At 62.9% G+C, this 24,169-nt stretch overlaps 7 protein-coding genes across 7 annotated transcripts in view; 3 read left to right on the top strand and 4 right to left on the bottom strand.

Annotated features, from left to right (window-relative positions):
- Nucleotides 1–224: 224 nt before the first annotated feature.
- On the top strand, nucleotides 225–506 carry MNEG_3482 (hypothetical protein; the record flags this gene model as incomplete). The annotated part of the gene is made up of 1 exon (XM_014048034.1): nucleotides 225–506. A coding segment is annotated over one exon (282 nt), but the record flags the coding sequence as incomplete, so codon positions are not given.
- Nucleotides 507–4,641: 4,135 nt separating this feature from the next.
- MNEG_3483 (hypothetical protein) lies at nucleotides 4,642–7,432 on the top strand (the record flags this gene model as incomplete). The annotated part of the gene is made up of 8 exons (XM_014048035.1): nucleotides 4,642–4,773; nucleotides 5,003–5,098; nucleotides 5,294–5,404; nucleotides 5,586–5,636; nucleotides 5,820–6,023; nucleotides 6,215–6,502; nucleotides 6,908–7,018; nucleotides 7,415–7,432. The coding sequence occupies 8 exons, from the start codon at nucleotides 4,642–4,644 to the stop codon at nucleotides 7,430–7,432; spliced, it is 1,011 nt and encodes a 336-aa protein (XP_013903489.1).
- Nucleotides 7,433–7,949: 517 nt separating this feature from the next.
- Nucleotides 7,950–11,872, bottom strand: MNEG_3484 (glutamate-1-semialdehyde2,1-aminomutase; the record flags this gene model as incomplete). Its single annotated transcript, XM_014048036.1, has 9 exons — nucleotides 7,950–8,079; nucleotides 8,384–8,479; nucleotides 8,675–8,831; nucleotides 9,287–9,389; nucleotides 9,622–9,702; nucleotides 9,975–10,097; nucleotides 10,497–10,811; nucleotides 11,143–11,400; nucleotides 11,735–11,872. 9 exons carry the CDS (start codon nucleotides 11,870–11,872, stop codon nucleotides 7,950–7,952), a joined length of 1,401 nt encoding a protein of 466 aa, XP_013903490.1.
- Nucleotides 11,873–12,597: 725 nt separating this feature from the next.
- Nucleotides 12,598–13,394, bottom strand: MNEG_3485 (hypothetical protein; the record flags this gene model as incomplete). The annotated part of the gene is made up of 3 exons (XM_014048037.1): nucleotides 12,598–12,655; nucleotides 12,939–12,997; nucleotides 13,341–13,394. The coding sequence occupies 3 exons, from the start codon at nucleotides 13,392–13,394 to the stop codon at nucleotides 12,598–12,600; spliced, it is 171 nt and encodes a 56-aa protein (XP_013903491.1).
- A 1,185-nt stretch (nucleotides 13,395–14,579) lies between these two features.
- On the bottom strand, nucleotides 14,580–15,175 carry MNEG_3486 (hypothetical protein; the record flags this gene model as incomplete). Its single annotated transcript, XM_014048038.1, has 2 exons — nucleotides 14,580–14,723; nucleotides 15,089–15,175. The coding sequence occupies 2 exons, from the start codon at nucleotides 15,173–15,175 to the stop codon at nucleotides 14,580–14,582; spliced, it is 231 nt and encodes a 76-aa protein (XP_013903492.1).
- A 1,509-nt stretch (nucleotides 15,176–16,684) lies between these two features.
- On the bottom strand, nucleotides 16,685–19,133 carry MNEG_3487 (hypothetical protein; the record flags this gene model as incomplete). The annotated part of the gene is made up of 7 exons (XM_014048039.1): nucleotides 16,685–16,742; nucleotides 17,009–17,067; nucleotides 17,374–17,440; nucleotides 17,789–17,862; nucleotides 18,164–18,242; nucleotides 18,686–18,825; nucleotides 19,119–19,133. The coding sequence occupies 7 exons, from the start codon at nucleotides 19,131–19,133 to the stop codon at nucleotides 16,685–16,687; spliced, it is 492 nt and encodes a 163-aa protein (XP_013903493.1).
- Nucleotides 19,134–21,187: 2,054 nt separating this feature from the next.
- Nucleotides 21,188–24,169, top strand: part of MNEG_3488 (flagellar associated protein) — a gene marked incomplete at both ends in the record, with an annotated part of 4,955 nt that continues 1,973 nt past the window's right edge. Inside the window, 8 exons of the mRNA XM_014048040.1 lie at nucleotides 21,188–21,394; nucleotides 21,586–21,633; nucleotides 21,919–21,963; nucleotides 22,172–22,297; nucleotides 22,602–22,695; nucleotides 22,946–23,096; nucleotides 23,303–23,408; nucleotides 23,634–23,777. Of these exons, the coding sequence (XP_013903494.1) occupies nucleotides 21,188–21,394; nucleotides 21,586–21,633; nucleotides 21,919–21,963; nucleotides 22,172–22,297; nucleotides 22,602–22,695; nucleotides 22,946–23,096; nucleotides 23,303–23,408; nucleotides 23,634–23,777 (921 nt within the window). The remainder of the gene's footprint in view (nucleotides 21,395–21,585; nucleotides 21,634–21,918; nucleotides 21,964–22,171; nucleotides 22,298–22,601; nucleotides 22,696–22,945; nucleotides 23,097–23,302; nucleotides 23,409–23,633; nucleotides 23,778–24,169) is intronic.

Below are 24,169 nucleotides of genomic sequence, written 5' to 3' on the forward strand. Positions count from 1 at the left end.
CCTTCAGCGTCACCATACACAGCGACCACGTGGCACTCACAGAGAACGTCAACCGCTTCAAGGTGCGGCCCCATTGGCCCCAGGGCCTACCCCCTCCAGCACCTTGGCGACCCACGCGGTCGCCGCCCCGCCCCCGCCCTCCGGCCCAGGCCCGACTGCGGCTGACGCCCTCTGCCCCCCGCCCGCCGCCCGGGCCCTGCCTGTACCCCCTCCGTCGCCGCCAGGTGGTGCTGCCCGATCAGCTTCTGGAGAGCGTATTCAGCGGCTACTATGAGATCTACCTCTACGAGTTCGCGACGCGCGCCGAGGTGTCGGACGTCAACCGCTGCATCTACAACCTCGGGACGCGCGCCGTGCTACTGCGCATGCTGCAGGAGCAGACGCTGTTTGACGTGCGCATGGCGTACGACAAGCGGCCGCGCAGCAACGGGGCCTGCGACTTTGAGTTGGTGCTCGAGTTCCACCGCCGCGCGACGCCGGCGAGCCCGAGGTACAGCACGCCGTGATCTGGGGCGATCTGGAGCGATCTGGGGCGATCTGGTGATCCGGAGTGCGGCCGGCGGACCGGCCCGCGCCGGCGGGCGGGCGGTCCCGAGCAATGTGTCGGATCGACGGCAGCTGTTGTTTTCGGCCTGTCGCAGACAGGCCTGTGGCCCCCTTTGCCCCAGCACAAATTGACAGCAAGACGGGCCGGAGCACTGTTGGCGCGGGGCCGCGCGAGAGGGGCCGTCAAAAGCGCCTGCTTTCACGCGCCAAGCCGAGCAGCTGCTGTTGACCAAAAGTTTGTATGTGCTCACATCACACTACACGAGCGCGCGGCTCGCGCACCTCGACACTGCCCCCGATTACTCTCTCTCCCCCCACTGCGCAACTCGCCTTCAAAACTTGTTCGAGCCTCTCAGCGCCGCGGCGGCGGCGGCGGGCGACGTGCGGCGCGCCCGTGCTGCGCAGACGCGGCCGGGCGCGTGCGCACGCCCACCCCTCGTCCCGCTGATTCGTACCGTCCCTTTCCCTCTTACCCGCCCTGGCCGCCCCACACCAAACGCTGTTGCGCGCTGTGCCCGCGCGGGCACAACCCGTGCAGCGGGCACTAATTGGCACCCCGGCTGGCGGCGTCAGCAGGCTCGCCGCGCGGGCCAGGCTGCTTCCCAGCTTCGTGCCCTCTGCGCCGCACCCGGCCCGCCCCTCCGGCTGCGGCTGCGGCGCGGGCAGGCGGCACCACCTCCTCCTCCCGCCGATTGGGATTTTGGCTGCCGAGCGGGGCTCACTTGCTTGTGCGTGTGTGCAACAGCAGGATTCTCGATATTCGTTCCCGGGCATTCTGACCCGGTTGTTGGCCCCTTGACCCGTTTGTTGATCACTCTTGGCCTGCCGCCGCCACGCGCGTCGCCCGCTGGCAGCCGCGTGCCGACGCGCCTCGACACGCGTGGCAAACACTTGTTTGGCCGAACGCTTTCACCGATTCGCGCCTCGCCTCGCTGGCTTTCGGCGCTGTCACACGTGCGCGCAGGTGGCCTGCAGGCCACCAACCAGCTGCTTGATGCTCGCGATGCTGTGCTGTGGCCCAACCCCCGCAACCAAGCCCCAGCTGCATGGACCACCAAACGCGGCGCCAAGCGTGAGCCCGGCGTCGCAGCGCTCCGTGTGGCAGCAGCCGCACGCACTCCTCAGCGGCAGAGCCCACAAGCGCTCGCCCACAAGTGTGCTCGGAACTGAGCTTGGCTGATGTGAGCTGTACCATCGCCGGTCGGCTTTGGGGCGCGGCGCTTTGCTCCCACGATGCAAGCGCTGCCTCGCAGCTGCTGCAGCACTCGTTGCCTGGCAGCAAACTCTGACCCGGCCGACCGTGCCAGGGCTCGCGGTCTGCAACCGCTTGCAAAGCGCCAAACGCCCGCGCGAGAGAGAAGGCCGGGTCCCCAGCGGGTCGGCGCAGCCGCAGCCCGACAAGCCGCGCCGCAGGTGCGCGCGGCCGAGCGGGGGCCGCACGGCACCGAGACCTGGGCCCCGATTTCCCGGCAGCACGGCCCAGATTTCGTGTGCAAACTTTGTGTGTTTTTATGAGGCCTTCCGTGCTTCCGCCGCTCCCGCCGCCACGTGCGCGTTGAGCTGGTCTTGGTGCTGTGGGCAACCTGCCATGTGCCGCGCCTGTGCCCTGCGGGTCCCAGGCGGTATGTCGGCCGCCAGAGTCCCACGGCTGGCGGCGTTGCTCGATGAGTTGTGTCACCCATGTCAGCACACTACACACACCGCGCCGCTGGACCGCGCGAGAACCCTGCCTGCAGGCGGCCAACCCGTCCGCGCGCCGCCCAACCCTGAACAGGAACCGTTCAATATCGAATCCGCTTGCGTCATGCATTCCATGGCACGCCGCAGCAGCCGCCGACTGGGCCGCCGCGCACCGCGGCGCAGCAACCCGACCGGGGCTTGACCGAGCTTGACCCCTTGTCCCCGGCGCCCACCTCCCGGCGCTGCCTCCGCTAAACTGTTGTGGTTGCAACCCCGCCCCTGTTTTTCGCTTCCTCGCTTGCAGCTCTGTCGCCCTTGCCAGGGGCGCCCTCACCCCTTGGACCCCATGTCCGCTTTTGACAGGAACCCTCTGCGTGTCCGCTTTTTGCCATCCCGCGCGGGCGGCAGTTGGGCCACGTGCTGCGCGCGCACCAGCGAGGCGGGGCCTTGGCCTTGCTTCTGCGCTGTGTTGTGACGGCCGTCGCTCTGATGGCGCAATATTAAGTTGTAACGCTTGCCACTGCTATGTGTCTGCCATTGTGCGGACAGTTTGGCCGGCTTTGGACACCAATTTGCCCGCCTGAGAGCATGCCTGACGACGGGTCATCGCAGCCAATGAAGGCCGAGAGCAGGCTGCTGCTTGCTGTCTCATGCACAAATCACTACTTAACTTGCTGCGCTCCTGCCTTACACCCGAAGGCCTGGCTGACATGTGGTTTGGGGCCCATGCAGCACAGCAGCGAGCATGCTATGTGAGTATGGCATGATGTCACAGCCCAGGCCACATGGCAGCAGTATGCATGGCTCATTCACACGGAGCCATTGGGGGCAACAGGCCAAGGAATGTTGCTTGCACGGTGGGCATTGCACGGGAGGCCGGCTGCACATGCGTGCATTGCATGCAACATGGCTACTGCATGCAGTCACGACCATCTGCTTGTAATGACAGCGCGACGGGGCGCCTTGCTGGGGCCGTACCGCATGGACAGCGCGTGCACTGCACTTGCACGGCGCATGCATGACACATGTGTCGGCAGTTTACACGTGCCCCGGCTGTCCACGGGTGACACGCGGGTGTGAGAGCGTCTGTTCGACCTTGTGCACCCAATCCCTGTGCTGTTGTGTGGGGAGTCTGTAGCTGTTCGCCCAAGGAAGGGTCACAGAGGGTCGGGCTCTTCGTGTAAGGAGGGGTAACAAGTCACCGCAAGCTGACGCTTTGGACGGTGGACGGCTGCCTTGCTGGGCTTTGGGCCTTCGTATGTGTGCACGACAGGATCAGATGGGAGGAGTGTTACACATTGATACGAGGCACCAAGTGCCAGGGGTTCCGTCCTCAAAATGCAGCGAACCGTCGCGATTAATACTGGGTTACAGAGCGCGCGCGCGCGCGCGCGCGTGCGCAGAAACTTCCCGCCGGCCGCTCTGGGCTGGGTAGGGCAGTATACGCTCTGGGGGTCGTGTCATGCATATCAGTGCAATTTACGGATCATCTGGGTGTGCCTCGGACACACAAAGCAGTGGCATACAGCGAACGGGGGTGGGCGGGCGTCGCCGCTGCTGCGGTGATGACAGCGCGGTGAATTTAGTCACGGGGGTCGCAGGAGGGTGTCAGCGCTCAAGCAGTCTTGAGCGCGTCAATCATGCAATGCTCAACATATATCATACCATAATTTTGTATATGATATTTTAGGTGATGTGGTTACGCGCCAAGGGGCAGATAGGATCATGTGCACTGTATTCAATCAAAAGTCAAAGAGTGACTTGCCATTCACATGTCACGAACAGTCTTGTTGGTTACTCACTGTGCTCCCACACATGCACTGCACATGCATGGCTCGGTCGACGCATGCAGTGAGGTGAAAGTGAGCTGAAGACATTCCTGTGGCATCATGACAGCCACATGAAAGTCTTATGCATAGATACTGGGCACATCGTTCAACCAGCAATGGGCCGACTGCGAACTCCACTTGTGGCCCCTCACCACGCCCTCGGCCTGCCGGGTCATGCGGGCGATGGCACACCAGCGGCGGTTCAGTGCTAAGCCAGTCCATGTTGACAAGCGCAGCACCACTGCAAGGCGCAGCACAAGCAGTATGGAGGCACTTGGATGTATTTGACACCTTAGGGGGGAGATTGTGTTGAGCAGGTGTTGAGTCACAGGATCAAAGCAGGGCACCGTTGTCCCAGCTGATCTGAGCGCTTTTCCGCTCTGATGTGCTTCGTAGCAAGCGTCGTAGATCTGTTTTATATTTGGGAGGTCCATTCGATGATGCGACTTTTCACGTCGGTTTGACCTCGCTGATTTTGGGTCAAGCTGAGCCTCGACGTGGGACTGCCTTTCATCGCTGCAGTTTCTGGCTGCAAAGCACAACTCAAGATCCGACTCGCTTGGCCACGATCTTGATCACGGCAGCCATGGGCGCAGGCCAGTCTTCAGTGGCGCATGTGGTGCTGGATAAGGCCACGTTTGAGCACGGCGAGCCCGTCACGGGCTGCGTGGTGTTCAATACGCACAAGCCGGTGCAGTATCACAGCGTCACCCTCACGGTGGGCGGTGCAGGCGCTGAGCCACGCCGCACACCCTGTGCAAGCGTGCGCGCTGGCCGTGCCGTGGGCGTGTCCCTGCGGGCATGAGGCGAGCATGCATGCCGCGCACGCCTCCACGGGACATGTGACGACTTGCAGTTTGCGTGTGGCACCTGTTGCTCAGCATGGTTGTTTACTGCTCAATACCGGCCCGATAAGGTTCTTGGGACCGCCTCTGCCCTTACGGCAGGTTGTGGGCAAGGAGCGCACGCATTGGGAGGAGCGCCACCACACCAAGAACGGCACCAGCACCACCAACTATGACGGCAAGGCCCACTCCATCAAGGTGGGTCGGATCAAAGCCGCGAGCGTAGCTCTTTGCGCCACCACTGCGTGCGCAGAGGCGAAACCCTCCACAGTTTGTCACCAGCTCGCGCCTGCTCGCCCGGCCGGGTGACCAGGCTTCCCCTCACCTGCGCCGCCGCCGCCGCACCCGCCGCCACCTCCCCTACTGTGGCTTGCGGTGCCGCTCCTTCCCCAGGGGACAATACCCCTCCTCTCGGGCCCCGGCACCCTCAACCCTGGCGGCTACCGCCTGCCTTTTGCTGTGGCTCTGCCCAACGGCCTGCCGCCCTCGTTCAGCCTCAAGCAGGTGCGCTGCGGGCGGTGCCTGGGGCCGCCACGGCCGGCGCCGGCCGTCAGGCGGTATGCAGAATTAGACTGCAGCTGCCTGAGTGGGCTGCACGGCGGTGTACTCGTGGAGTGCTTTTGCTGCATCAAGCTCTGCCAGTTGTGAGGTTGCGATCACCCCGTAAACAACCACTGTTTCACAGGGCAGTGTCAAGGCATCCATCACTTGCAAAGTCAAAGCCATGGTTGACCAGGTGGGTGGAGGTGTTGCAGGGGTGGTGAACTTGCTGTGTCCCCAGAACCCCCCCCCCCCTTCCACACACACACACACACTCACTCACTCTCTTTTGGCCCTCATGCCCACACCCTCGTACATCCACCAAAAACGTCACCGGTCAAATCCATCCCATCCCATCTGCGAACTTGCACACAAGCAGGTCGGCATGCTGGCCAAAGATTTCAAGGCCTCGTCAGCCTTCGCCCTCCTGCCCGCCCCGCCCCGCGCCCCCGCGCCGCTGGCCGGCAAGTCCGAAACCGTGCTCACCGCCTGCTGCTGCTGCGGGCGCGGCGGCGTCGCCATGCACGTCGAGGCGTCCGCGGACGTGGCTGCGGCCGGGGACGGCGTCCCGCTTGTCGCGAGGGTGGGTGCACGCAGAGGACCGGCCCCGACCAAAATCGTTGGCCCTTAAGCACGCGAGCATGGGGGTATGGTGGAGCTGCCGCTGCCTCCTGAACACCTGCCAGCACGACGCAACATAGCCCTTCTGCCCTGTGAAGGCGTGTGTATCGTCCGGCCGACCGACCCCTCGACTGCCGCTCGGCGGGCGCGCAGGTGGACAATCGCTCCAGCGAGGCGCTCTCATGTGAAGCATCCATCGTGCGCTGCCTGCGCCTGAGGGCCGCGGGCCTGCTGGGGGACAACCACTACCACAGCGAGGCCGCGGTCGCACACAAAACCCTGAGGCCAGACGGCGACGCCGTCGGCGGCGGCGGCGGCAGCAGCACCGGCGGCGGGAGGGGGGCGAGGGATGTGAACTGCGTGCGCGCGGGCGGCTCCGCGGCGTTCAGGGAGGTCCTGCAGGTGGAGCCCGAGGCGATGGCGTCACTCACAAACGCGCAGGTGCGTGCGCGGCAGCGTGCGGCGGCTGCATGCATGGCTTGTTTTGAAAGGCTGTTGGACGCCGGGGCGGGATTGCCGGCAGAGCCCATATAAGGGCGGTCGCAGACGCAAGCTGCTGGCTGTTCCGCGCACGGCGATGGGCACACTGGAAAGCTGGCCTCAGCGCATGGGCCCTGTGCCGCAGCCCTCTGTGTTGGCTGCTGTCAGTCTTGCCACTGCACATGTCAAACATAGTGTGCGTTGCAACAAAACAATACATCTGTTTTCTGTACCAACCACTTGCCGGCGCAGCTCATCCAGGTCTGGCACGAGCTCAGGCTCACCGCCGCCCCCGCCGGCTGCTGCGTCTCCTCCGCCCGCGTCGCGTGCCCCCTCCTCCTCTGCGACTCCGCCGCCGCCCTCCAGAAGCGCGCCGCCGCGGCGCCCGCCACGCCGCCGGCGGTGCCGGAAGGGTGGCGGCCGCACGAGTACGAGGTGGCGGCCTTTGTCGTGGACAAGGGCGGCGCGGCGCGCAGGGTGCGGCCAGAGCAGCTCGCCCCGGCCGCCAAGCCGCTCGCGGTCGGCCCGGATGCGCCGCTCAGCGGCGGAGGCGGCGGCATCGGCGCTCACTGGGGTGCCGGCAGCGGCCCTGGGGGCGGCGCGGCGAACGCAGCTGCGTCAGGATGGGCCGCGGCCGGGGCATATTCTGTCGCGCCCCAGGCGCCAGCGGACTGGGGCCCGGCACCGAGTGCCCCTGAGCATGGGCCACCAGCAGGGTACCCCGCAATTGGCGGGGCCGTGGGCGGCGGCGCCGATTACCAGCGGGCGGCGGGGGCCGACGGCTACCCGGTGATCGGCGTAGGCGGCGGCGATGGGGCCGCCCCGATGATGTATGGGCCCCCGGTGCCTGCGAGCTCCCCGCCGCCTGTCCAGACTGAGCCTGGATGGTGAGCGACCACAGTGTCGGCCGCGCGTCGCGCCGTGCAGGTCTCGACCAGTGCCGGCACACCCCCCATTTCTCCGTTTGCGGCTCTCCCCTGTCTCCTGGAATGTCCGCCATCCCGGGTGTGATTCCTACCAGCAGGGTAATGGGTCCTGTCTTGGCAAGGATGACCGCTGGACGCCTCGACGTCTCAGCCACTGCCCGCGCCTGCTTGCTACAGCCGTTAAGCAGCGGCCCGCATCTGCCTACGTGCCCGGGAGCCTTGCATGGCGCTGTCAATGAAGCTGCAGGAAGCGTTACAAGTAAAAAGGGTCATGTGCAAATCGCAACAGGATGGGGAAGAAACGCGCGACAAAAAACCGAAGCCACTCACTCACATCGCACGAGGGCGCCAGCCGGTCGACCGCCGCGACTGCACTTCGCGGCCCCGAAATGCGGGGCCCGCATCTGTGCTTTGGCCCCCCATGCGAGAGCCCGGGGCGGCCGGGCCGGGGCGCACAAGCGCACGCGCTCCCTCAAAAGCGCTTAGATGCGCTTGAGCACGCGCCGCGCCGCCTCGATGGTGAACTCGATGTCGGCGTCGGTGTGCTGCAGCCCGGTGAAGCCGGCCTCGAACTGGCTGGGCGCCAGGTAGACGCCCTCCTCCAGCATGGCCCTGGGGGTTCGTGCGGGTTGCACAGGGTGGTTGCAAAGGTTGGTGACGAGGTCTTGGGGCTGAGCGGTTGCAGGCACCAAGCGTGGCTTTAGGGGGGAGTGGAGTGCGGCTCGTGACAGCGTGGTCCCATCCTGTGCCAGCAAGCGATGACTCAGCCCAGCCAATGAGTTCAAGGCGATCCGCGTGACGACCGCAACTTTGGATGGGTGCATGTGGGGAACCTCGCCCGCAGCACGCGGCCCAAGCCGCAGGAGGCGCCACATGCAAACAATGAGGTGTTCCCAGGCGTGAAGTTCCCACCCACCTGTGGAAGCGCGCGAACTTGGCGGTGTCGGCCTTGGCGGCGGCGTCCTCGTAGCAGGTGATGGGGCCGTCGCAGAAGAAGAAGCCAAACATGCCGCTGGGGGAGGGGGGTTGCGTGTGTGTGCGTGTGTGTTGTTATGTGCGGTGTGCGCGCGCGCGACGGGGGTGCGTGCATGTGGCTCAAGCCCACACCCATACGCGCGCACATGCACATACACACACACACCAACACTCGCATACACTCACACATGCACGCGCGCAGACACACACACACACACACACACACACGCACCTGATGTGGCCCGCGGTGATGGCGTGGCCGCTCTCCTTGGCCGCGGCCACGATGCCGTCCACCAGCTTGGAGGTCACGCGGTCAAGGTGCTCGTAGGCGCCGGGGCGGCCCAGGATCTCCAGGGTCTTGATGCCCGCAGCCATGGCCAGGGGGTTGCCTGGGGGGAGGGGTTGGGGGTTGAGGGTCGGTTGGAAGGGTTGCTGATTAGAAGGAACGTTCACTGGAAGGATTGCTGGGATGAGGGATGGGTGCTGCGCCAGCCTTGATGAGGAAGGGATGGATGCCTTGAAAGCGGCGGCGTCGGGGATTTGCGACGGGGGCTGATTCTTCTGCACTGCACACATCCCATGCGGCCGCTCTGCGGCGGCCGCGGCGTCGGAGCAGCTGTTTTGCGCGGCGTCCGAGGACCGACGCCTGGCCAGCCGCCGGCCCGCAGCGCGCGTCTGCCGCCCAGACTCCTCGCTCTGCTCCACTCCCGCATTTAAGGCTCACAACTGTCCCTGTTCAAAAAACCGTTCAAATCCGCCGCTCCCTTCCGTCCCACCACACACGCCTCCCAGACAACACCCAAGCCGCCGGCGTCCCCGCGCCGCAGGCGCAAGCACAACGCACCCGACAGCGTGCCGGCCTGGTACATGGGACCCGCGGGCGCCACGAGCTCCATGATGTCCTTGCGGCCGCCGTAAGCGCCCACGGGCAGGCCGCCGCCGATGACCTGCGGATTTGAAGCCGCGAAGCACAGGTCAGGCTTGCAAAGACGCGTTTGAGAGTGCATTACGCTGGGCCCACACCAGCCCCGAACATGCTGTTGGCAGTCATGTGTCCTGGGTGTCGCCGGCGCTGTTTGGAGACGACCAGACGCTGATTGGCGAAGAATTCTTGAATCCTCCTTGGCACATGCAGGAGGCGCTGACAGCGCAGCTGCACGTGTTTCCAGGGCCGCGCACCTTGCCCATGGTGGTGAGGTCGGGGGTGATGCCAAAGTGCTCCTGGGCGCAGCCCTTGGCGATACGGAAGCCGGTCATGACCTGCGATCGCGTATGCATGGGTACGCATGTGCGCGTGTGTGTACGCGTGTGCTCGTGAGGTTTTTCCGCAGTAGCGATGATTCCGCGCACTGCCTGTTGAGGCTGTGGCCGCCTGGGCCATCTCATCACCAAGTCACGCCAGCCGCGCCAGCCACGACCGCTCCCAACGACCCTCCTACTCACACACCCACGCCGCGACAGCGACACCCCCCTTATCAAACACACACACGCACGCATGGCTGCACAGCATCATCACATCACCATTGCCGCACCTCGTCGAAGCACAGCAGGGCGCCCTCGGCCTTGGTGATCTCCCTGAGGCCCTCCAGGAACTCCTTGGTGGGCACGATGAAGCCGCTGTTGCCCACAACAGGCTCAAGGATCACACCCGCGATCTGGGGGCGGGGTGATGAGGAGAGGGGTGCGGGTGGGCAAATGGCTGCTGAAGCCCTCGAGATATTGCTGAGGTGCACAGGACGCCACGCGGCGCGCGCCGGCGCCACCGCTGCTGCCCGCGTTTCGCACGGTTGTCCTCAGAACCTACCCCTCCAGCCCTCCAATGCTGCAAGCTCCCTGCCAACGCGCCAGTCCGCCACGCAGCGCAGGCCGCGATCCAGACAGCAACCCGGAACAACGCGCCCAGGCCCGCAGGCGCTTCGCACCAGCTCTGCCCCGATCGGATGACCCCGGATGGCTTTAGAAGCGGGCGACAGCCGTGTGCTGCAACACCGCTATCCCATCCCACCCTATCCCATCGTATCCCATCTTATCTTATCCTGTCCTGCCGCCCGCACCTGGCCCTTGTTGGCCGCAAACACCTCCCGGACGCTCTCCAGGTCGTTGTACGTCGCGTTGAGCGTCGCCGCCGCCGTCGACGCCGGCACGCCGGGGCTGTCGGGCAGGCCGAGGGTCGCGACGCCGCTGCCGGCCTTGACGAGGAAGGAGTCGGCGTGGCCGTGGTAGCAGCCCACGAACTTGAGGACCTTCTCGCGCTTGGTGTAGGCACGCATGAGGCGCAGCACGGAGAGGCAGGCCTCGGTGCCGCTGCTGACGAAGCGGACCATCTCGACCGAGGGCACGCGGTCGATCACCATCTTGGCGAGGACGTTCTGCGGGTCATGCAGGACAGCGGTGTGTGTCACGTGGGGTTCCAACCTGTTGGTTTGGTGTGGTGACCTGGCTCACACAGCTGTGGTAACCTGGCGCACAACGGCCCCAAACGGGCCTGTTGAGGAGCGGCCCCCCACATTGTTGGGCTGCACCACCCCTCGGCTGCAGCAAACACCACCGAGGCCGTGTCAGGTGGCGCCTCATGAACTGATTTTTCAGGGGCCACCCCTCTGGCCCTCTCGCAGTGCCTCGGACCTCCTTGCCCGGCCCCCTCCCAACGCCCGCCGCCCTCCGCCCCTCAGCACCCCTCCTCGCGCCGCCCCTCCGCACCTCCAGCGGGCCGGGGGCGCCGAAGCTGGTGCCCTTCTCCAGCTGCGCCCGCAGGACCTCGTTAACCTCGTCGTTGGCGGCGCCCACGATGGCGGGGCCCCAGGACCCGATGTAGTCGACGTACTTGTTGCCGTCCACGTCCCAGCAGTAGGGGCCCTTGACGCGGTCAAACACGATGGGGTTGCCGCCGACGGAGCGGAACGCGCGGACGGGGGAGTTCACGCCGCCGGGGAAGAGGGTGCGGGCCTCGGCCATCACCTGGGGACGGGTGCGCGGGGGAGGTTGGTGAAGGTGAGGGGGCGGCATTTGGGCAAGGCTGGGCGCAATGAGCAGGCGATCGCGGCGGGTTTGACAAGAGCAGTATCTCCCAAGGGATGTGGTGGAGCGCGGATGCGTGTGATGCGCTGCGAATGCTTGATGCAGGGAAGCGGCCGCTGCACCTCGCGCATGCGGCGCGGCACCCGGCTGCTTGATGGGCCCTGCCCCAATGGTTCTGCGGCAAGCCTAGAAGCTGGCTCGGCACATTCATCATGCTTTTCGCCATCGACTTTGGAGGCTGGGACGTCTCGACCATCTCTTTTGGCTGTCGCACCTCGTCCGACTTGGTGGTCACGAGCGTCTTCTCCACCGCGGCGACAGCACGGATCACGGGCATCTTTGAGCTCCTGCGAGAGCCCTGCGCCCTCTGGCTCCCCGCCACAGGCCTTGCGCTCTTGTTGAGCACCTGCATTGTGTCCGGTTGATGCTGCTGAGATGTGTCGGAGGTATTGCTTGTGATACAAGCAAACAAATGAAGGACTCGATCATGGGGCCGCTGCTCCTGAATCTTGGGCGGGGCACCTGATCACTAGCTGCGTGACTGCCTGAATGCCCGGAGCACAACAGCGAAGCTACCGCGCTGTCATGGCCTCCAACGCTGATAATTAGGGGCTTGCATGATTATTTGCCGGGCGACTGGACCTCACCAGCAACCAGCGGTCGCCGTCCATGACTCAACCGCCGCCCTCGCCGACTCGCCGCTCGCGCCCTCTCATCAGCAACAGCAACGCTGCAGTTGTGGCTGGTCGTGGGAGCTGGCGTGAATCCTTGGTGCCACATACCTCGCTTGCAAGTGCATCGCTTCTCTCGAAGACACTGTGCTGCTCGGCATCCCGCCGCTTGCTGTTTCCCTCCAGCAACCCACAGCAGCCCACAAAGGCACGATGCAAGCCCAACATTTGTTGATGGGATCCTTGCCCTCCAGCAGCTCTGTTGTGCGCAAACGTTTAATCAAAACTACTGCAGCACATGGCCAATAAAAACCACAGTGTATGTGAATAAGACATTCAACCTCCGAGCATCCTAGGGTGCCGCCGCCCCACACAAACAACACCACCGCAGCGCACGCATCAAGCCCTTCAGCGACAGGCGCGCGTAATGCATCCAAGCAAAACAAGTCTTTGCGACTCAGACTTGCTACTGCTGCCCCATGCTCTTGCTCTTAATTGCCTGAAAAATCTCCTCCACCAGCGGCCTGGGCGGGCGCGGGGCGTGGGCATGCGCGGGTGCCATGGGCAGCGCCCGTAGAGGGAAGGTTTCTCATTGGCAGAGCAGGGGTGCGGGATGCCAGCGCAGCGGGGCGGGGTGCCCAGCAGGCTCACAGCAGATGAGGTGGGGAAAATCGAAGGCTGCAAGGCAGCCTGGCCAGGCAGCCATACGCACTGCTTGAGCAGGGGGGGTGCAAGCAGAGGCAGCGACAGGCAGTTTGCAGGCAGTGGCACGCGGGGCTCGTCGCGGAGAGGCGGGGCGGGGCTCACCCAAGTGTGGGATGGTTGATCCACTTTTCGAGCGTTGCCGGCGTGGGGTTCTTTCGTACCTGTGCATTGGCAGGAAAAAGGGTGACGTGAGTTCCCCCCAGTCTGATGATGAAGCGACCGCTTTCATCGATGAAGCGACCGCTTTCAAAAATGATGCGGGCCGCCGGCGCCGCGTGGGGGGGACGCGTTTGTGAAGGTCGCACGCACAGCTGCGGAGTCACGCAACTGAGGACTGTGCAAGCCTCTATCCGGCCTCTGCACGGAACTGCGCATGCGAGACCCACGTTGAGGGACGGCTGCGCTTGTGAGTGTAGAGTGCCGCTGCCAACGCAAGTCTAGCCGCGTACATGCGACCTTCACGCTGGGCTCCACAAATATTTAAAAGTTTATGTGACCTCACACCTCCAAAATGCAGTTGTAGAACTCTGCGTCCTCATAAGCGCGCTGCAAGATCATTGGGTCTAGTGCACTACACTCACGCAGCGCATGCGTGTGTGTGTGTGTGTGTGTGTGTGTGTGTGTGTGTGTGTGCACGCGCACGTGTGTGTGACTGAGAGATGTTTGAGAGAGACAGAGCGTCTGTGCACATGTGCGTGCTTGAGTGTGTATCTTGTAATGATATCCAACAGAATACGCACGAATGCAAGCCAGCAGATTGCAAGGCTCAGTTGCCGCGGGAGCTGCCCAGCAGAGCGCCGCCCACTGCAGCTGCACCCAACACTGTTAGATGCAGCCGTACGGGCGGCTGCAAGTTCTCCACCACAAACTCCTACGGCCCGTGAATATCCCCCAGCACCTTGCCGCATTCCCTTCCTTCGCTGATAATACGCCTTCCGCACAAGCCCACCCCGCGCCCTCGCATCACCCACCGCGCCAGGTAGGTCATGTCGATGCGCCCTGTGGTACTCTGGCCCCACTTCTCTTTGAGCGCTCGCGTGAACTCCTGCGCTCGGGGCAGGGAGTACAGGCCTGGGGTTGGGCGCTTCGAGGTGCGCTTGCCCGGCACGGCCCCACAGGAGCGCTTCAATTGGGTGAATACAACGGCAGCGCACCAGGCGATCAAGCCGCCCACGCTGCAGGGGCCCAACGCGCACAACAGCGCATCTGTACGCCTGCTGCTCGGCGCGGCGCCACTTGGTCATTGGACACTTTGGTCTGGCGCCAAACCTGACGACTGACGCAATCTCGCTGCCCGTCACCTGGTGTCTGACCGGGTCTGACATGATGGCCTCCTCCAGTTGCACGATCGACTTGTACTGCTCCAGGCTTGCATCCCGCCTGCATTGTTTGCACAGCGCACACTGATCGGTGCGCGTTGAGGGGAAGGAAGCTGGGGTGGTTGTGTGTGTGAAATGTGCGCGCGGATGCAGGCTCGCGCTGAGGGGTGGGGTTCTGCGTCCTGCAGGGAGCCGCCACCGCCTGGGCAGCTGCCAGTATCAAAGGGAGGAATATAGCTGGGGGGTGGTGCCCTTGCAGATCTTCTTTGCTTTGAAGCATCGTCTCATGACCTCAACCTTGGCTAGAAACTCACCCACACAATAGACAGTGCAGGTGGTGGAGCACAATCATCAAGCCGAAAACCCACAACGCTCACTCCCCCTGCTCAAAGGCCAAGCATTTCGTGCTTGCAAAGCGATTCCCTCACTGCTGTATCATCGCCTGCAGACTGAGGCCGCCCTCCAGCATCTTCGCGTTTGTGGCCCGCAGGTACTCCCGCGCCGCGGGGTCGTCGGACAGCTCGAGACGCTTCATAAAAATCTTGCAGCTCTCGCTCGCCTCGCCCATCTGGTGGGTGGGCGGATTGTCGCGTGTTAAAGTGCATGCAATTCTGTGCGTGCGTGCGTGCGTGTGTGCGTGTGTGCTTGCTTGCGTGCGTGCGTGCGAGTGTATGTGCGCGCATGCGAACACGAGCATGGGCGGTTGTGCATGCTCGGTCGGCACAGCAACATGCGGACCAGCAAGCAGGCCAGCAAGCAGGTCTGCAGGCAAGCCCACTACCTAATGCCGAGGCATCAGGTGTTACCCCAGGCTGCCGCTGACAGAAACCGCTTTCCGCAGCAGTCGCCGGCTGCCATCAGGGTGAGTAACTGATCTATCAGCAGGGGTTGGCGGGCACTCAGCAGGAGGGGCCCAGGCGCCAAGGCCCGCACCTTCTCCACAAACATCTTCTTGCCGGTCAAGTCAAACTCTGCAAATTTGCCGGCCAGCATGGACAGCTGGAGCAGCTCTGTGGTCATGCTGCGGGGTGAGGCAGGCGGGGCGCAGGGCGGCGTGCACACATGTCGTGGGTCATGGCCGACGAAGCGCGCCTTCGTTCAGGGCTGCCGCCGGGCAGATGAGGTCTGCTGTATAAGCACGCTCTCCATATACAGTGCAATGCCAACAAGTAAGGATGTGCTCACCTGTCAAACTCCCGCACAGCGACTTCAGATTGGAATATCTTGCTCCTGAAAAGGTGGTCGAACGCATCACCAGTGCTGCACGGCGCACGGGTGGCATCAAGCGCAGTAGCTCAAGTTCAGTGGGTGTGGCTGATTAATCGGAAGGCTGGGGCAGAAAAGCAGCAGCATTTGACGTGCTGTGGTAATGGCGCCTCGTAGTGCAAGTTGATTCAGAGCGTCGGGCTATGCGAATGGGCTTGCTGTTGGTGAGGCCGGCACGCTCTGAGCTGATTCTTTGTGCTCGAACAAGCCCTCAGCTGCCGCCCAGAGACCCTTGCGGCATCCATACATCGCAAACACCACTGCATGACAAAACGCCCAGGCAAGAAGAAAATTACTATGGCTGTTCCTCACACCTGCTTGCCTGTCATCTGCAGGGCGGACTCGCAAGCAGCGCACGCGGGCACACCGCCCACTGGTGCCTCGGACCATAGAAGTGCGGCACATAGCCCGCAGCGTCTGCGGCCGTGCTGCACGACTCGACAGCCCACATTGACTGCATGAAACGCACAGCTGCATGGCGGGGCTCTCCCTGCCAGATCTGTCGTAACAAATGCTGTCGTGGATGGCCCGCGTTTTGACGAGGCGTGCACGTGAAAAGTAATAATGGAGCAAATGTCCAATGAATGATTGCTCATCCATGATCGCAGCTGCCGCACAATCTGTGCCTAGGATGATCCGAAGTGAGTCAAGACTGGGAGCTGGGAGATATGAGGCACTCACCTTTCGTAACGGGTACGGGCTTGATGGCTGACTTTGTGGCGGGCAGCATGCGTAGCATGGCTATGGGCCGATAAAATGACACAAGTTGGTGTGGGCCACATGGACACTGGTTGGCTGCTCCGCTGTGGGTGCCACACTCCATGCTTTCAAAAGCAACACATGCTGTTCAGCATGCCCCGCCAGCTTATGATAGTCCCACTAGTAAGCCCAAGCAGGCCTTGAGAGCCAACCAGAGCAAGGCGTGAGCCAAAGTCTTGTTGGAATCTTTGCCCCCCAGCGACCCTGCAGCGCGCATGCAACGCCCCAATACAAACCTTACAAGTGAAATGGTAGGTGCTCCATCAAGTGTGCGATTGGGTTTAGGATGACAACAAGATGACAAATCGACAAAACTGATGACAAAAGGGCGGCGCATGATTAAAGAAAACCGCAACGCAAAAATTAGACGTACAGCCTGCGAGCAACCGGGGGCAACGCCGCCCCATTGCAACCACACCACCGCAGCGCACGCACCAAGCACTCAGTGGCCAGTGCTGGGGCACGCGGCAGAGCACAAAGGGCAACCGTTGAACCACCGACTTGCTACTGCTGCCCCATGCTCTTGCTCATCATTGCTTTGAACATCTCCGACACCAGCGGCCTGGGCGGACACGGGACATAATACACACCACAGGGTTGAGAGAGGGCTTGTCATAAGCTGTGCAGGGGTGCGAAATATCAGCGCAGCGGGGCGGGGCGCCCAGCAGGCTCACAGCAGATGAGGTGGGGAAAATCGAAGGCTGCAAGGCAGCCTGGCCAGGCAGCCGTGCGGACTGCTTGGCTGCAGGGGCGTACGAGAAGAGGCGGCAAACGGGGGCTTGCAGGCAGCAGCCGGGACGCGCCGCGGGCAGGCAGTGCGGGGCTCACCCAATTGTGGGGTGGTCGATCCACTTTTGGAGCGTTGCCGGCGTGGGGTTCTCGCTGACCTGTAATTTTGGCCAGGTGGGGGAGAGGTTATGCGCGTCACTCGAAGGAAAGCGGAGCGGTCGCTATGAGAAGCGACGGCGCGTGGTAGCAGTCGCGCACGTGTGTGGTGGGAGGGGCGGCGGGCCTGCTAGGCTGAAACACAAACGCTCCCTGAACCCTTGGCCGAGATTGTGAGGCGAGCTTGTGGGGCGGCCGCACAGGCGAGTGTGACGTGCCAACGCCGCTTTGAGCCTCGAATGCAAGTGTACACACAATACTGACGCTGGGTGGAGCAGAAACGTGAACGTGTGCGTGAGATCTCGCACCTCCCGGATGCACTTGTAGAAGTCTGGGTCCTTCTGGGCGCGGTTCAAAACCATTGGGTCCATCACACTGTAGACACGGCGTGTGTGTGTTTAGGGGGGGCCGTGCGTGGTGGTGACAGAATCGTCAATATATAAATGAGTGGCAAGCCTGCAACATAGAGAGCCTGATTTGCAAGGGAGCCACCCAGCAGAGCACCGCCCACTGCAGCCGCGCCAGACGGCGCGATTTGTGGGCCGCGCGCGCGGCTGCAAGACCTTGGCCCCAATCCCAGGAACCCGGGCCACATGACTGCGTCGGCCCCGTTGCAAACCCCGTGCCGCCCAAACCACCCGAACCCCGCGCCCTCGCACCACCCACCCCCAACCTGCTCCACGTCCACCTTCACCCCCACCCCCCCGGGCCCCTGCCCCTCACCGCGCCAGGTAGCTCATGTCAATGCGCCCCATGGCGCTCTGGCCCCACTGCTCCTTGAGCGCCCGCGTGAACTCCTGGGTGGGGTTGGCGCAGGACGCGTGTGCTGGAAGGTGGGTGCCGTGCGCTGCGCGCCGCGCTCGGCAAGCCCCTCGGATGAAGCACACAGGCGCTTGAATCTGGTGTGATCACAAGCAGACACACGCCCTGGGGCGACCAAGCGCGGCCGCGCCGCAGGCAATGAAGACGAGGGGCTGCGCTCCCCTCGCGACCAGGGTGCGTCGCCGGCCGGCTCGCGATCTGGCGCCGGACCTGGCGGCCCGCATTATGTAATGGCTCGCGCAATCTGGCGGCCCGCGCGATCTGGCGGCCCCTCACCTGGTGTCTGACCGGGTCCGACAGTATCGCCTCCTCCTGCTGCACGATGGACTCATACTGCTTGAGGCTAGACTCCAGCCTGTGTCAGCGGGATGATGGGCAACGGTCGGCGCCCGGCGTACGGCGGCATGCCCAGGAATGCTCTATCGAAGCCTGGTGAAGCCACTGAGCATCGGACGACCATTTCGCGAGGGAAAGGCCCTCCCGCATGGAGAGCGGTTTGCTCGGTCAACCCCATCAGCGTTGTCACCGTCGATAATGAAGTCGGCACCTTTATGAAGAAGATCTGCGCCCCTGACGAAAGGTGCGCGTAGTGGAGCGCGACCACACACCCATGATCCCCTGGCGAGCCATCTCCCCCTACCAACACATACCCATAACCCGTCCCCCTCCCAGGAAAGGCGAGATGCGTGCAAGACAAGCCCCTCACCCTGGAAAATGGCCTGCACAACCACAACCATAATGGCCCCTTCCCCAGCTGATACATATTCATGACCCCCAAGCCCCTCTTCAACCCCTCACCCCTGGAACATGGCCTGCATGGTGAAGCCGCCCTCCAGCATCTGCGCGTTGGTGGCCCGCAGGTACTCCCGCGCCGCGGGGTCATCGGACAGCTCGAGACGCTTTATAAATATCTTGTAGCGCTCGCTCGCCTCGCCCATCTGGCGCACGGTAGCGCGCATGAGCGAGCGTGCCCACCGTACGTGCGTGAGTGCATGTGTGCACGCGCGCATGGGTGCGCCAGCATGGTGACGTACGGCAATTTGCGCGCAAGAGAGCAGGCAAGCAAGCAGGAGAACATACGTGCGCGCCAGCTGTTGGCAGCGCCCACAGGTGCCACAAAAAGCCGCCCCCGCGGTCCCTGGCGTTCCATACATACATCTGCCAGCTGGCGTTGGCGCTGGCGCTTGCGCTGGCGGCGACCTGGGGCGCGGGGCGTCACAGCACGCCGCACCTTTTCCAAGTACATTTTCTTGTCGGTCACGTCGAAATCCGCAAACTTCCCAGCCAGCATGGACAGCTGGCGCAGCTCCGTGGTGATGCTGCGGGGTGAGGGTAGGGGGGGACAGGGCGGCGGGAGTGACATGGCCGCCCTGTGACTCAATCGCCGCCGCGGAAGCCGGGCTCACCGGGTGGGCTATGCAAGCACGCCCTCGATGTAAGTGTTGTCGACAAAGCGTGTGCTCGCCGTGAAAGCGTGTGCTTGCCTATCGAATTCCCGTACAGCGACTTCTGATTGGAATATCTTGCTCCTGAAAAGGTTGTCGTAGGCATCACCAGTGCTGCAACAGCAGAGCGCAGGGCGGGGCATCGGGCGCCGCAGCGCAAGGTCAGTTGGGGGGCGCCTGCTCGACTGGAAAGACAAGGGGCAGCACGGAGTCGATTGCCGGCATGCTGTATTAATAGTACTGACTTCCTGACAAGAGTAAATTTAGCGTGCCAGGCCCCGCAAGCGGTGGGCGCCCGACCACTGTTTGGAGCCGTCGCAGTTGTGTTCAACATGCACTCAGCCCCCCAGGGACCCTCGCTGCCTCTCCGTGTACATGACTGCATGACAAAAAAAAGCAAGAACTGAACCACTTTTGCTGTTCATCACGTCCGCTTGCCTGTCATTTGCTGCGCAGACCCGCCAGCAGCGCGAGCGCACACACCACCCACTGCTGCTCCGGACCAAAGGGGTGCAGCGCGTGGCCCGCAGCGCCTGCGGCCGCGCTGCCCGATTCGACAATCCACATTGTCTCCATGTCCCGCACAGTTGCATGGCTAGGCTCTCGCCAGATCTGTCAGCCACCTAGGCTTGCGTGGATGGCCCGTTGACAGGGACGAAGAGCGAGGATTGCATGTGTAGAAAAAACGTTTCGAATAACGTGTTACCCAATTTTACAAATCGTGGCAAAACTCTCATGGTTCATGATCCACGGGGTCGCCCTGCCGCACACTTGGATCCTACGTAACCCGAAGAGGCATGTCAGAAGACTGGGGATGGGGACATGGTGCGTTCAGCTTCATATAGCTCGGGCTGGAAGACTGGAACAGTGTTGAGCCGGAGCCCAGCATGCGCAGCATGGCTGGGCGGGGGGGGGGCAAGTTGCCTCAGGGTTGTGAGCTGGGCCACATGGACACTGGTTGGATTCTATGATGAACTTGAGCTGACAGCGTGGTGTATACCCATCCTGTTGATGCCAAGCCGCTGGTACAATGTGCAGTTGTCCAGATGGCCGCCCCCCAGAAGATGTTATGCCAGATGCGCCATGGGTTGCAAATGAGGGGGGCACTTACTCAAAGCCTTTACCCCCAGCATGAGGCTGGTCAGAGGCTGCACGCACAGCGTTGGTTGGGCGGCAGTCGGGGTCACACCTGCGGTCGCCCTCTGGGAGCCCTGCACACCTGCACCGCACCGTACCGTCCCGTATCATTGCACGTTTGGGTCAAGACACGTGGCATATGAGAAAAACAGGTACTTTTACGTTGTAGTCTGTACAACCATATCACAGCGATATCGTTCTCTACGTCTAGCTCTGTCAAAGTTGCCAACGTCCTGCCGCGAGATAGAAAATTCGTCGAGGTGCGGTTAACATCGACCAATTAGACTGTTTATAGGTGTATGAAGGTCTTGATCGTCCTGGATTTAGGTGCACTGGCTCGCGGGGCTGGCTGGCTTCGACAGGCAGCGGTTCGGCCACGCTGCGAGGCATTACCGTTGATCAGTAACTTTAATTACATCGTGTACGGTAGAATTCGTCTGATTTCAAATCTTGTGACGTCTGGTTCATGGGACGACTGCTGTGGCCGCCTGATGCATGTGATGCGTAGCCAGCTTGACCGCGAACGGGTCCACCAGCGCACCAACCACCACAGCGCTGCTGGCACCCCAAACCTGTTGCTTGACCAAATATGACGGGACGCCATCTGCATGCAAGAAAACCCAAATGTAGCGCAGGCATAAACCCCCAGCCCAGCCGACACGGCCCCACCTGCGCCACGCCTCGCACCATATCCCGCTCGCCGCGCGCAGGCGCAGCCATGCCGCGCCCGGCCTCCCTACTCGCCGCGGCGGCCGCGCTGCTACTTGCCGTCGCGGCGCCCGCGCGCGCCGCGTACCTGCAGCGCCCCGAGCAGGACTGCCTGAACCCCATGGTGGCGAAAGTCAACCAGTTTGACTTTTTTCCCGATGAGTACCGGTCAATGGTCGACAAGGCCCCCGCCCACGGCTTCCAGGCCGCCAGCCAGGTGGGCACCTGCAGGCCGCCTGCATTGTCGCATCCGCAGCAGAGGGCAGCGCACGCACTGCGCGCAGCGGCAGGCCCTGCTAGCTGTGTGCAGGGAGCGCTGCGTCGGGCGTGCATGTGGGCGGAGCGTGGGCACCGGTGCAGCGCCTCGACCATGCAATTACCGCTGGTTGCGCAACCACTTGCTTTCAGGTGACCGAGGCTGCTGATTTTGACATCAAGTACTACGGGACTTACAAGGTGTGCGGGGCGGCAAGCCATAGAAAATGATGCCAGCCGGAGGGGATGGCCTCCTGGAGCGTGGCGGGAGGCGGTGGCAGACCACACACCACGGGTCAAATAGCATCCCTTCCCAAGGAGAGCAACATGGATTAACGTCCGCTCGGCCGACTGTGCTCTGGCATTCCATGACCAGTGCAACACCGCGGGCGTTTGGCGAGCGCGCCGGAGCAGCTTGTGCGCAACTGCTGCCCCCGTGACGGCGCACACTGCCTGGCCCCCTGCGCGCCCAACCCTGCCTCGCAGGTCGTGCGTGTGAAGCGTTTCAAAAAGTCATACCTCCTCTACCAGGTGTGTTTGTAAGAGAGAAGAGACAGCGAGAGGGAGGGTGATTGTTTGTACACACTTGCGCATAACGTGGTCGAATGAGTGACGTCGCGAAGGGCCAAGTGCCATGGTGCAGAGGCCATGAAAAGTGAGCAGCGTGATTGCGAGACGCGTGCACCCGTAAAGCAGTGCCGACGAGCGCCTCCCCCCGCTGTCTGGGTCCTCTCCGCAGTGCGGCACCCCGGACCCCTCCACGCTGCCAGCCGGCGCAGCCGAGGGCGTGACCCCTGGCATGACGTCGTTCGAGATCCCGCTTTACTCAGTTGCCGTGACGGACACAACTGTCAACGGTTTCCTGGTGGGCCCCCGGCAAATCCATGAAGTCGCAAAGAGCCAATGCGTAAAAAACTTATGACTCAATGGGAGGGGCAGGCTCGGGACCAGAGCCATGGCGTAGCAGGGCCTGCAGCAGAAAGGCGAGGAGCCTGCATGTGCAATCAGCGTGAAAGCACCGCAACACTTTGCAACGGGCGGCCGCTTGTCAGTTTTATTGCCATGGAAGCGCCGCCCTGTTGTCCTGGCTCCCTACCTTGCGGTCAAAGCACTTGCATCCTCACCGCCATCCATCACACTCGATCCCGCCACGTCGCGTTGCATCCCAGTCTGAGCTGAACCTCATCGACCGCGTGGCTCTGGCCAGCCCCTACTCTGTTGAGAGCTGCTTCCAGCGCCTGGTGGACACCAAGAGCCAGGACGGTGCGCACGACTGGGCGGGACTCACGAGCTCCCCTCAATGGACACGCGCAGCCGACGTGTACACGCAGCTGCTGGCAGAGGAGGCAGTGGCACACGCGCCGGGCGGCGGCTGGCAGGCTGAGGGGATCAAGCAGGGGAGCAAGCCGCCATGGATTTGCCTTGCACCGACCTAGGCAATCCACGTTCAGGCGGCCTCGCAACAACATGATCTGCCCCTTGGTGTAAGAACACCCCCGTTTGCCCCTCCCAGGCTGCAAGCTGGTGACGCCCAACCCCTTCTTCAACACCAGCGACCCCAACGCGGAGGGGGCGTTCAAGGAGGCCAACGCCACCATGTACGAAGAGTCAGACGCTGTCTTTGTTGGCTTCAACGACGATGCGGCGAAGGACATCCTGTTCCCGTGAGTTGACCGAGAGGGTTGACCGGGAGCCGCGTGCTGACTGCACTGGTAGCTCACCTGCGCTTTTGCAGAGTGTGGGTGGGCTGTCTTGCAGTTGCGACTCGCATTCCTAATCTTGGACCCTACTTCGGGGCGCCAACGACACACTTTTATCACTCCACTGCAACCAGACCGTTTTCCCTCACACAATGCCGTCGCCTTTGCAGCGTCACCGCTGACCCGGGTCCCCTGAACCGCGCCGAGTGGATCAAATTTGTTGCGGCCTTCTTCAACAAGGAGATCGACGCGAACAGCGCTTTTGACAGCATCAAGGTGCGCGCTGTCAAAACCTGTCTGATACAGGTGGCGGTTGGCTGCGCAGGGCAGTTGACGCTTTAGGCCTGGTGGCTGCGCCACTGTTCAGGCGTGTGCCGTCGAGTAAGCTGTGGTCGCTCGTTGCAGCTGTCATCAACGGCGTTCGAGATGGTGGCTTGAGGGGGGACGTCATGTCGCTGGCATATTGCTCAACTCAACAAACGCATGTGTACCGGGCCCCAGTCGACCTACAACACCCTGAAGAAGCTTGTGGCGGACAAGAGCGGGGAGCCGACCGCCAGGCCGCGGCCCAAGGTGGCGTGGGTGTCGACCAACAGCAGCGGCGTGAGCTTCAGGATGGATCCCTTCAAGGTCACACTGGTCAAGGTGGGGCGGAGACGGGGACGGGGAGGGGGGGGGCAGGGAAGAGTGAGGGAGTGCGAGCTTGCCTCTTCGGCTGTGCAGGCGTTACCCCTGCTGCGCGGGTGCATGTGTACTTGTGTGGGAGGGGAGGCGCAGGTGTGTGTGCGTGTGCGTGAGAGTGTTGAATAGTGAGGGGTTGTGTAAGTGTGCTTTGTGCGCATGCGTGCCGGTACATGCGTGGATAAGCCTGTGGAGTCAATATGCGCGGCAGCATGAAGGCTGTGGCCGCACGCGTGCCGATGACATGATTGTTGGGCAGCGACCTACTTTTCCAGAAAGAGTGGGGCACTCGTTGCCAATGCTACTGGAATATCAGCAGTGCCCCCACAGAAAACGCACCCATGCACCCGAGCAAA

This window comes from Monoraphidium neglectum (genome assembly GCF_000611645.1).
Source record: "Monoraphidium neglectum strain SAG 48.87 unplaced genomic scaffold scaffold00440, whole genome shotgun sequence".
In the NCBI taxonomy this organism is placed as follows: Eukaryota; Viridiplantae; Chlorophyta; class Chlorophyceae; order Sphaeropleales; family Selenastraceae; genus Monoraphidium; species Monoraphidium neglectum.